The sequence below is a fragment of the Gorilla gorilla genome, chromosome 1, assembly GCF_029281585.2.
Source record: "Gorilla gorilla gorilla isolate KB3781 chromosome 1, NHGRI_mGorGor1-v2.1_pri, whole genome shotgun sequence".
Lineage (NCBI taxonomy): Eukaryota > Metazoa > Chordata > Mammalia > Primates > Hominidae > Gorilla > Gorilla gorilla.
Window position 1 is genome coordinate 16,101,990 of NC_073224.2, and position 12,893 is coordinate 16,114,882.

Sequence of the window (12,893 nt, forward strand, 5' to 3'; positions counted from 1 at the left end):
ATGAAGGGATGCACAGGGCGAGTTATGGGGCTGAAAGCTCCACGCTTTCTGTGGGTCAGCCACCCTCCATGAACCTCCACGTGTTCAGCTACCCAAGCTCTCCAAACCTAGTCTTTTTGGGGTGTTTATGGAGGCTTCATTACTTAGTCATGATTGACTAAATCACTGGCCATAGGTACTCAGTTTAACCTTCACTCCCTTTCCCCTCCCCAGACATGGGGAGGTGGGGATGAGGCTGAAAATTCCAATCCTGCCTTGATCTTTTCAGTGACCAGCCCCATTCTGAAGTTACCTAGGGGCTGCCAGCCACCAGTCAACTCATTAGTATACAAAAAAGTCACTTACTTATGGAGATTTCAAGGACTTCAGGTGCTGTATGCCAGGAAAGGCCTTTCACCCTCAAGATTTGCTGAAAATCATCTGACAAAACAGCGATGAATATATATGACACACAAATTTATTAATATGATGGGAGAAAATCTCAGAGTGACCACCCCACCACTGAGTGGGGTACAGATGGTTACATGCCCTTAAGGGCAAGGGAGATGGGGAAGCATAAATGATTTTAGGAGCTCAGTAAATGATTTTTAGGGGAGTTCAATGGGCTTGAAGAACATACAATGGCCTCCACGAAGTCTGTTGGGCTCAGAGGGTAGATGGTGGTTTGTGACATCTGTCCAGGTGGACTGACTTCAGACTTTCTCCCTGCAATATGAATTCAGTTAATAAAAACTCAGGGAAGGGACCAGAGGTAATTGTTTCCTTCTTTAGGCAGATAAGGGAGCTTCAGAGAACAACTTTATCCTGTGCTTTGGGAGAGACAGAGAATTGGGAGACATGAGGTGGGGAAGGTCAGAGAGACCTTGCAGCTTCTTCCTTTCTGCATGTCAAAGCGCCATATTTTGGGGATATCTGTTTCTGAGCCCCCAAAATGGAGACAAAGCCTAAATATGTATATTTCACAATATCATACATGCATACCTTTGGTTGCAATCTTTTGCTATTCTCAAATAAAATGTTTTCTTTTAGGAAGCCAGTCTTTTTAAGGCTGACAACCCAAGGGGGTGGCATGGGTTGACTTAAGCCAGGCCTGCACAGTGGTGACCTATGTCACTGCAGGGGCAAGTGGGGTGGGCCAGTGCAGAGCTGTGACATAAGCAGGTGACTTTCCCTATCAGAACTTTCAGTTAAGTCACTTCCATGGAAGAAGGGGCTCTTTTATGAAGAGCCTCTGTAACAGTACTGACTCCATGTTAGAGGAAAACTTGCTTGCTTGAATACAATTATTGCTTTGCTTGAGTCTTTAGATTATTCACTAAAAACAGCCTCAGAAAAAGAGGACCTTCAACAGAGATTTTTTAAAATGTGCCAACCAACAGCTCTGGGAATGAATTGGCCGGCCTGACCATACCCACAGAAGGCCACAAAGCATTGACCAAGAAGGCAAGGATTAAATGCCCACCTGAGAATGCCCACGTTTCACAAGAATGTTTTCATTATTCTCCCTAATTTCCCTTAAAAACCCCTGATTTAGAAGCATGACTCAGAAAGGTGATCTTTGAACCCTAGTTCACTGCCTTCCCTGGGTTGCTGGCTTCTTGAATAAAGCTAACTTTCCTTTCACCAAAGCTTGTCTCTTGAGTTTTTGCCTTTCAAGCTACAAGTGGCCCAGACCTGAGTTCAGTTACACCTCTGCTAGCAACAGCCAGCACCACCAATGAACAAACACTGCCTGCAATAAGCCCCTGTGAACAGTAATTTCTGTTTCAAAATATCTTACATGCACTTACTCTTTTTTGCCTTCAAAAGCTTCCTCTTGCCCCAACCCCTCAAATATGCTTATGGTCCACAAAAGCACATGCATCCCGGATTGCAATTCCTTGGCTATTCGCAAGTAAACTCTTTGTTTTGAGAACTGGTCTCTCTTGCTCATTTTGATACTGTAGGTAGTTAGGCAGACATGAGCAGGGCAGGAGAGGCCCTCCCCCAAACCAGGAACGTCAGACAATCACCAGGTGATAATCAGGCAGTTGCTAAACTGTTGCTTTAAAATAATTGATTGCAGCTGGTGCCAGGGAACGCTGTCTCCTAATAGATAGATAACACCTGAAGCTGTTAATCAGCAGCTTCCAAATAAGATCTTAGGAGTTGGGTGAGTGGGGTCAAGCATGAGCACTAAGAGGCAAAATGGCAGAGTTTAACTGGTGTATGACCTTCCTCTAGGAACACTCAACTGGTAAGGGAAGAATGCCTCAGATGAGCATGCATACAACTCCAGTAAACACACTGTGCATGTGGCCCCTCCCAAGTGCTGGCAGGCCACTGAGCATGTAGACCGCCCACCCTAAGGGAAGAATCAGGGGAGAAGAGATGCAAGATCTCAGAAACATGCCAATGTGTAAGACCCCAAGTCGAAGGTCAAATCGTGCACTTGAATCTCTCAAGTTGCCCTCATGGTCCTCTTTCGAGTGTACTTTACTTCCTTTCGTTCCTACTCTAGAACTTTTTAATAATAAACTTTCATTCCTGGTCTAAAATTTGCCTTGGTGTGTCAAGAATTCAGGTCGGTGCAGACCCATACAGATTCACCACTGCTAACAATTTCAGGTTGACACAGAAAGGAGGAGCTTTTCCCAGATCGGCAACCTCTGGAACCATATGCAGTACCCATCTGAGTCCATTGCACTCTCAGCTTCCATGAGTAATCTTTATTCTGTGTGGTTTAGTTCTATCTTGTATTCAAACTCCCTTTTGGTTGAACTCTCTGACTTTATTCAGGATTTGTTTCTATTGACACTGCGTCCTTTCTTGTGTGTTCTGCACTGGAACAGCCTATGCAAACCTACATGCAAAAGGCCGGGGGAGCTGAGAGGCTGAAGAAAGAGGCTGACAAATCTGAAATCTCAGATAAAAAATTTGATAGAGACTTATGTACAAAAGCCATGACTCAGGCAGCCTGCAGACGGTGGATCCCTGCTCTGTTACCCCCCAGACCCAGGCCTTCATAAGGAAGGAATATGTAGGGCAATTGAAGTCAACCCCGCAGGGAAAGACAAGAATTTTCCAAACGGCAGGATTTATGATCACGTTTATGATAATGTGAAGAGATTGTTTTGACATATAGCAGGATGTGCGGTGAGTCCACACTCCTACACGTCCTAGAACTGGGGTTAATCAGAAGTGAGCATGGAAGACTAGCATCCAAGATGGAGTTGCTTTAGCCTGCACATGGTGAGTATTCTTTTGGTTTCATTTTTGGCTGCTTGCACGCAAATTAGACCTTTTCCCCTTGTTTTCATTGTTTCTAAACATCGTTTGAGAGCAAAATAACACAACATTGTTGTACACGGTTGAACACTTAAGAGCCACTGGGGTTCTCACCACCATTTTATAACAGATTCGAGTCTCCAAAGTCAAAGACTCCTTTGAAAGGACAAACTGGTCACATACAGGCAATATTACCACTGGGGGCCTACCAGTTTCAAGAAAATTTCTGTGTAACAAGGGCTCCGTGGTCACAGGTCAGACAACTTAGGGCAAAGGCCATCCACCAAGCAAAACAAGTATCCTGTGAAAGGCATACTTGTGAAAGCAGAACACTTTGTTCAAGAGTTAGTTTCCTCAAAGGACCAATAGGATTTTCTTTTTGCTTTTGAGAGATTAAGAAAGAGAATGGGATTCCCAAATTCTAAAGCATGCAGGGCAACCCTCCTTCAGGACCCCAGCCAGCTCCGTGTCCAGACATTCAGGCTCACCCTTGTGCACCCTTTTAAACCAATGGGCAAATTACACTAAGGATAATTTGGAGCTCCAATGGCCATTTGCAGATCAAACTTCTGAAGCTTACTTTTCTGAGAACTAAATTAGGAGACCGTGGCTATAGGGTCAGTCTGAATGGGAGACATATTACAATTGGCATCTTGAGGCTTCAAAGCACATTCAGGACTCAAAAATTACCTCTATACAAAACACTGTCTCAAAGCCAGTTGAGACAAGTAAACAATTAAAAGAGGCAAAAAAAAAAAAAAAACCTTAGAGGACCAGACTCTCTCCTCCCTGGAACCTCCTCCCCCGCTTCCTATAGCCCTTCCTATGAGCACTGATGACCCAGCTAAATCCCAAGTCTCCTATGTTCCTTTGACCAAGGCTTGGACTAAGGCTGAACTTGGAGCCATTGCCAAGGAATTCCTAAAAGTTACTGAAGACTGTAACTCATTTGCTGATGAATTCAACATGGTAATCCAGGCCTATCAGTCTGGCTTCCCCAGTCTATAACAGCTGCTTCATTCACTTGTTGATGAAGGCCAAGCCCAACATTGGATGGCTAAAGCTAACTGGACCCCACCTGAACTAGACAAACGCCCCAATACTGGGAACAAGCTCACAATCTAAAGACCCACAGAGCTATTCTTAAGTTTTCCTTAAAGCCATAGACTGGAACAAGATTCAACTTGTACCCAAAACCAAATGAACCAGTTCAGAATTATTACAGTGTTACAGTTGACTCTGCATCATCTTTAAGGACAATTCTAGACTTCTGTAAATGTTTATTCTACCCGAGTAGCCTTTAATTCTATGTTTGTGAATGGCCTAACTTGAGAGCTTTCCCAGCTTGTTAAAATAACCCACATGGAATGGGGAGCCATGTCCACTCCACATTTAGTAAGGTTGGCCAATCAGCCCCATGAGGATACCAATAAAAAGAAAATTATCAAAATCCTCAACCACCAGCTGCAACAAACAGAAGCCCCCAAACAAAATCCTCCTGGCCCCTACCATTATTATAAAAAACTGGACACTGGAAGAGAGGTTTCTATAAGTTAAAGAGAGTTAAATGACCCCTCCCTCAAAACCCTCAAGGTGTATATTCCTTTATTAAGCCATGCTTGAATTGCTATAAATACCCAAGACTGGGTAATTTGTAAGAAAAAAAAAGAATTAATTGGCTCACAGTTCTGCAGGCTGTGCAAGAAACATGCAGCATCTGCTTCTGGAGAGGACTCAGGAAGCTTCCAATCATGGCGAAAGGTGAAGCAGGAGCAAGAGAGAATGGGGGGAGGTGCCACACACTTTTAAACAACCAGATCTCTCGAGAACTCACTCGCTATCATGAGGACTGCACTTGCACCAAGAGGGTGGTGCTAAACCATTCATGAGCAATCCACCCCTGTGATCCAATTACCTCCCACCAGGCCCCACCTCCAATACTAGATAGAGATTGCAATTCTTTCCTTTCTTTCTTTCTTTCTTCTTTCTTTCTTTCTTTCTTTCTTTCTTTCTTTCTTTCTTTCTTCCTTCCTTCCTTCCTTCTTTCCTTCCTTCCTTCCTTCCTTTCTCTCTTTCTTTCTTTCTTTCTTTCTTTCTTTCTTTCTTTCTTTCTTTCTTTCTTTCCTTCTTTCTTTCTAGAAAGGGCCTCACTCTGTTACTCAGTTTGGAATGCAGTGGCAAAATCTCAGCTCACTGCAACCTCTGCCTCCCATGCTCAAGCAATCGTTCCACCTCAGCCTCCTGAGTAGCTGGGACCATAGGCGCGCATCACCATGCCTGGCTAATTTTTTTGTATTTTTGGTAGAGACAGGGTTTTGCCTTGTTGCCCAGGCTGGTCTCGAACTCCTGAGCCCAGGCAATCAACCTGCCTCAGCCTTCCAGAGTCTTGGGATTACAGGTATGAGACACTGCCCCCAGCCTGGGGATTACAATTCCACATGAAACTGGGGCAGGACATTAAAACCATATCAACTCCCAATAATGGGACTCCAGCGAATTGTAGGGATTCTTCTCATCCTTCCCCACAACCATGTTAGGGAAATAACTCTTAAGATCAAGAATGAGGTCCTAACTGTCCTTATAGTTACTGGAGCCACATTTCCAGGGCTCAACTCTACTAACCTCAACCAGCCTCTGCTTTGGAGTAAATACAAATAGTTTTGAGTCTATAACAAACCTCAAGATGTCTTTGTAGTCCTATCTATCCTTTTCTGCCTCAGTCTCTTACAGGATCTCCTTTGTTCTTAGTAATTCAGCCCCTGTCCACATTCTTGGCCAACACATTTTTTAAAAAAATCTTTTTCATATTAAGAGAGATGGGTTTTTGCCATGTTGGCCAGGCTGGTCTTGAACTCCTAGCCTCAAGTGATCTGCCTGTCTTGGCCTCCCAAAGTGCTGGGATTACAGGCATGAGCCAGAGTGCCTGGCCTGCAAACAAACATCATGCAGGACTTTCTTTCTCCCAAAAGGGGAAAATAATTTTGGGATTTGACAAACCAGGTCAAACTGACTCAATCCTGCAACTTCCTGACTCTTTAAATACCTCAAACAAGGAAGATCTATTGGTCATAAAATCTATCACTGCAGATTATAAGGCACAAGGTCTTGTAATGTCGTGTACCACAGTTCTTTAACACTCCAATTGTGCCAGTAAAGAAACTTAATGGTTCTGAGTAGAGATTTGTTCAAGACCTTTGTGCAATAAACAATATGGTTGCACCTCACCACTCAGTTGTATCAAACCCCCATACTTTGCTGACCTCAATTCCAACTGATGGTAGTTCTTCACTGCAATTGATCTGTGCAGTGCCTTCTTTAACATCTGGTCAGCCAGGCCAGTCAAGGCCTTTTGCTTTCACTTGGGAAGGCCAACAGTGTACCTGGACGGTCATGCCCAATGTTTCACTGAGAGCCCTTCTTACTTTCCAAAACCTTTTTTTTTGAGACGGAGCTGGCTCTGTTGCCCAGGCTGGAGTGCAGTGGCGCAATCTCGGCTCACTGCAAGCTCCGCCTCCTGGGTTCATGCCATTCTCCTGCCTCAGCCTCCCGAGTAGCTGGGACTACAGGTGCCCGCCACTATGCCTGGCTAATTTTTTGTATTTTTAGTACAGACTGGGTTTCACCACGTTAGCCAGGATGGTCTCGATCTCCTGACCTTGTGATTCGCCTGCCTTGGCCTCCCAAAGTGCTGGGATTACAGGCGTGAGCCACCACACCTGGCCCTTACTTTCCAAATCCTAAAGGACAACCTGAAGGATGTCACTTTCCTCATGGGTCCACTCTACTGCAATATGTGGATGACCTCCACTGTTCTCCCTCACAGGCAGCATGTGAGGAAGACAGTGTACACTTGTTAAAACTCCTAGCTGGTGAAGTCCATTAAGTTTCTAAGGAAAAATTACAACTGGTAAAAACCCAGGAAAAGTATTTAGGCCACCTAATTTCAGGAAGTGGACCACACTCAGACCCAGACTGCATACAAAACATTTTATAATTCCCTATAATCCCTATAATTCCCTATAAATCTAGAACTGAGCACCAGCTTTGTGGATTTCTTGGGTTTGCTGGATCCCCAGGTCTTCTCTTCTGGCCCAGTGCCTCTGCTAAAACCAGTAAACCAGACCCCATTGTTTGGGAAGACCCAGAAGATGTGGCTTTTGACAAGCTAAACAGGGAATTTTATTAAATTCCCCAGCCTTGGGACACCCTAATTAGCAACTGCTATGGTTTGAATGTTTGTCCCCTTCAAAACTCATGTTGAAACTTAATCCTCGATACAGCAGTACTGAGAAGTATCGCCTTTAGGAGGTGATTAGATCATAAGGGTTCTGCTCTCGTGAATGGGTTAATCTATTCATGGATTTGGGGATTGATGGGTTAATGGATTACTGAGCTATCCTGGGAGTGAGACTGCTGTCTTCATAAGAGGAAGAGAGACCACCCCCCTCACCATATGATGTCCCGAGCCACCTCCCTTAGGACTCTGCAGGGAGTCCCCACCAGCAAGAAGGCCCTCACCAGATATGCCCCCTTGACTTTGGACTTCCTAGCCTCCAGAACTGTGAGAAATAAATTCTTTTTCTTTATAAATTACCCAGTCTCAGGTATTCAGTCACATCAACAGGAGACTAAGGCAACTCCTCTTCTTCACTTGATCTTAGCCAAAAGGCTGAGATCACACACAACCCCCAATTCTTCCTTTCTGTACATGAAAAAGAAGGAAGCACCCTGGCAGTTTTAACTGAAAAGCACGCAGCTGGCCATGGCTGGGGGGCCGAGGTGGGAGGATCACTTAAGACAGGAGTCTGGGACTAGGCTTAGCAACATAACGAGACCCCCCCCCCCCAACGAAAAAATTAAATATTAGCCAGGCATAGTAGCACACCTGTAGTCCCATGTACTTGGGAGGTTGTGGTGGGAGGATCACTTGAACCCAGGAGTTGAAGGCTGCAGTGAGCTATGATCATGCCACTGCACTCCAGCCTGAGTGACAGAGTGAGACCCTGTCTCTGAAGAAAATTTAAATTGAAAATTTTTTAAAAGCATGAAAATCAGCATATTCCCATATGATACTACAGTGAACAGTGGGACCTGGGAGCTTGCAGATCTCCTTGTCTGAGGGCTATCCCTGCCACCACCCTGTGGGTCAAATCCACCAAAGAAGTCGTCAGGGGATCTCCTTGGACCATTTTTGTGCCACATTTTCTTCTAGCCACCTCACCTTTTATGAGATCCTTCTGTTAACTACTCCCCATATTACTTTCTGTTGCTGTAATAAACTTAATCCCACCACTCTCCTTCCTCTCTACTCTGGGATGAGATGCCACAAGACTGTCTGATTTTAGTGGATCATCTTTTTTTTTTTTTTTTTGAGACGGAGTCTCGCTGTGTCGCCCAGGCTGGAGTGCAGTGGCCCGATCTCGGCTCACTGAAAGCTCCGCCTCCCAGGTTCACGCCATTCTCCTGCCTCAGCCTTCCAAGTAGCTGGGATCACAGGCGCCCACCACCAGGCCCGGCTAATTTTTTTGTATTTTTAGTAGAGACTGGGTTTCACCGTGTTAGCCAGGGTGGTCTCGATCTCCTGACCTCGTGATTCGCCCGCCTCAGCCTCCCGAAGTGCTGGAATTACAGGCGTGAGCCAACGCGCCCGGCCAGTGGATCATCTTTTGATTTCCCGAAAGGATTTACAGAAAACTCCCCTGGACTATGTGAAACTATCCTGGTTCACAGATGGCTCATACTTGCAGGATGATCGCGGTGAATATCCTGCAGGTCATGCTACGCCCACTTGCTTTGAGGTTGGGAAAGCAGCCTCTTGACCTTCAGCCACTTGAGCCCAGCAGGTGGAGCTATTTGCCCTCACTGGAGCCTGCCTTCTCGCTAAGGGGAAATCTGCTAACCATTATACAGATAGCGGGTAAGTATTTGGAGTTGCTCATGATTTTGGAATGTTGTGGAAACAGGTTTCCTCACTTTCAATAATGAACCTTATGATTTATTATATGCAATACAAATACCTGCTGCTGTGGCCATGATAAAGGTTCCAGACCATTTGAAACTAGACTCCGTGGAGGCTAGAGGATACTACCTTGCTGAGAATGTTGCTAAGAATGCTGCCCTTAAGAGTCCTACGGATCAATTCTCTGTCATGGAGTTATCCAGCTGGAAAGATTTTCAAAGGATGATCTTAGAACCATGACTAAAGATGAACATTATCCAGCACCAGAGGCCAAAAAAACCACAACGGGAAAAATACAGGCTGATGGTTCAGTGATAGAGAGGAACTCTGGTGTGGACCAAGTAAAAGGCCTGTCCTTTTACTTTTACCTGTACTTTTACTTTTCTCCATGAAATTTCTGTTAAGTATTATGCATGAATTGAGCCATGGGGCTATGGAAAAGAGGATCACCTTTATGAACAGTACTGGTGGGGCCATGTCAATGGACTTGCTAAAAAGGGCTTACCTGACCTGCCAGACCTGCTTTGAAATCAATCCTGGAAAGCCAGTGTGAACAGCCCTTGGCCATTCTGACCTGCCTAATGGGCCACTCAGGGTTTGGCAGATGGACTTTATCCAGACACTTTCTTCACATGGGTATAAATATGTCTTAAGTAAGTTAGCATACTGAAACATTAATTACTAAGCATAAGTTTAAACACTTTGGCATCGTGTTTTTATATGGTATAGAAAAGCTAAGCGCATTTAGGTCTAGTAACATGAAATATTGTTTCCAGAAATTATGAAATGGTGAATGCTGATATAAGTTCACCACAATGCTTGCTAGTGTTCTAGAAATTAAGATTCTAACAGTTAAAAGTTGTAATAACATATGGGATTAAACTACTAGAAAGAAAACAACTCTGTCTGCAAGGGAAAAAAAAGATGTGTTTGATAAGAAAAGATATGAAGAACACATTTTTGTTTAACAAAGGGGTTATAAATGGTTTGTGGAAATTTTGTGTTATCAAACCTGACTGAAACTGAATGGATTTATTTGAATGGTTTTATTAAAATTAGCTTTAGCATTAATAGTACACTGGTGCAAAAGTAGTATTTGCTCTTTGTTAAGATGACAAAGCTTTCTTGGAGTATTGGTCTGAGAATGTGAAGGATTCTTTTTCCTTTCAATTGGTGTAGGAAAAAAAGATTTTGTGTTTCATCAAGATAATTTTTTGTGCTTTGGCTTTTATTAGGTCTTTATTTTTTATTTTTATTTAGTTATTTATTTTTGAGACAACGTCTGGCTCTATTGCCCAGGCTGGAGTGCAGTGGCACCATCTTGGCTCACTGTAACCTCTGCCACCTGGGCTCATGCCATCCTCCCACCTCAGCCTCTCAAGTAGCTGGGACTACAGGTGCACACAACCAGGCCCGGCTAATTTTTGTATTTTTTGTCAAGACAAGGTTTCGCCATGTTGCCCAGGCTGGTCTCAAACTCGTGAACTCAAGCAATCCACCTGCCTCAGCCTCCCACAATGCTGAGATTACAGGTGTGCACCACCATGCCCAGCCTGGGTCTTTGATTATTTAAGTGAGTCTTCACAATGTTAAAATACCTAAGTTTTTGTTGACAACTCTGTAATCTATATTTGCCTTTTGAAGTATTTTAATTATTACTCTGGTTAAATCAATGATTGTCATTCCACAGTGACCTGAGATCCTATTTTAATCAAGTGTTTTAAACCTTTTTACATTTTGACAAATTTCCCAAAATCCAATTCTAAATTAAGTTTTGAGTCAAGCTAATTTTGGGATATTCCAGAAGGCCTCTGGAACATCCAAAAGAGATATATCAAACCAATTATTTTCATTTGGCATGTTAAATTATATGGGGGCCAGGCACAGTGGCTTTCACCTGTAATTCCAGCACTTTGAGAGGCCACAGTGGGTGGATCTCTTGAGCTCAGGAGTTCAAGACCAGCCTAGGCAACATGGTGAAACCCCATCTCTACCAAAAAAACAAAAAATTAGCCAGGCATTGTGGCACGCACCTGTGGTCCCAGCTACTGAGGTGGGAGGATCGCTTGAGCGCGGGAGGTGGAGGTTGCAGTGAGCCAAGATCGCACCACTGTACTCTGTCACCCAGAGTACAGATTGGGTGGCACTGGGTGTCAGAGCCAGACTCTGTCTCAAAACAAAACAAAACTATATGGGAAGTATTGTCAAATAACTGATGCTAAGCCATCTTTGAATTATTTTTGTGTGGACGTGTTATTAATATGTGTTTCATAAATTGTATAAAATTCCTAAAACTCTGGTATGTTAGCCATGATTTTGGTTATTTTGTTAAATCATTGTATGCCACAGAAATAATTAAATTTCCTTGTCAACTGAGACATTATTATTAGGCACTCTCACCAGACCTTTACCCATGGCCATTTAAAGTGTGGTTGTTCATAGTTAATTAGTTTATACTCATGCTTTTCTAAAAGTGTTTTGCAAGCAACTATAATCCTAAAGTGGTTGTGTCTTCAAGGAGATGCATGGAAACCTTGGTGCTTTGGGAAAAAATCTCTCAAATCGGGTTTTTTCCTTTGTTCTCACACTGCCATGACAATCAACACAGAAGACTTCTGTGACGAAAGGTGTAGGGTTTTTCCCCACACACCAGGCAGTGGACACCAGCGAGGTGTCCTCCAATTCAATTCTAACACTATCTACCTGGAGACAGTGTCAGATTCCACAGGCTCGTGGCTCAGTCCCCAAGACTGCCCCCGACATTCCCAGACACCAGTTGCAAGTCCAGGTCTCGGGAACGTCTGACCAACTGGCTTCAAGTTGGGGGTGCCACAACCCTCTCTTTGGGTTTTATTAATTTGCTAGAGTGGCTCACGGAACTCAGGGAAACGTGTTTTCTTGTTTTGTTTTGTTTTTTGTTTTTGTTTTTGTTTTGAGACAGAGTCTTGCTCCATTGCCCGGGCTGGAGTGCAGTGGCATGATCTCAGCTCACTGCAACCTCCGCCTCCCGGGTTCAAGCATTTCTCCTGCTTCAGCCTCCTGAGTAGCTGGGATCACAGGCGCCCGCCACCATGCCCAGCTAGCTTTTGTATTTTTAGTAGAGATGAGGTTTTGCCATGTTGGCCAGGCTGGTCTTGAACACCTGACCTGAGGTGATCTGCCTGCCTTGGCCTCCCAAAGTGCTCGGATTACAGGCTTGAGCCACCGTGCCCAGCCAATTTTTTTTTAACTTGAAACACAAATGCTTTATTTAAAGACACATCTCAATTCCTGTGTGGCAGGCCAAGAATAAAATAAAGGAGAACGCAGCACACCATTCCCACTGGTCAAGTGGTCGAACCCAACATCCAAGACCCAGCCAGCAGCCAAGCTCAGCGCAACCTCCCGACCTCTGGCTCTGACTGCAACAGGGTGAGCACATCGCCCTCGCACACGGGGCCTTTTACATTGTGGATGATGGAGCGGCTCGCATCCTCCATAAATTCCATGCACACCTGCGACCACTGTCCTTTAGAGCCCGTTCTGCCCAGAACCTTGGTGACCCTGACCAGCTTGATAGGCTGCATGTGGCTGGTGTCCATGATGGCAGTGCGGCGGCAGTTGGGTGAAGATAATACTTATGTTTGCTGGTTTATTAAGAAGGGTATTTTTAAGGATACAAATCAAC

The 12,893-nt window shown here is 44.4% G+C and overlaps 1 protein-coding gene across 1 annotated transcript; it reads right to left on the minus strand.

Moving 5' to 3' along the window:
* Positions 1-12,597: 12,597 nt before the first annotated feature.
* On the minus strand, positions 12,598-12,807 carry LOC101127916 (small ribosomal subunit protein eS28-like). The gene has a single exon (XM_055373558.2). It carries the CDS (start codon positions 12,805-12,807, stop codon positions 12,598-12,600), a length of 210 nt encoding a protein of 69 aa, XP_055229533.2.
* Positions 12,808-12,893: the final 86 nt, after the last annotated feature.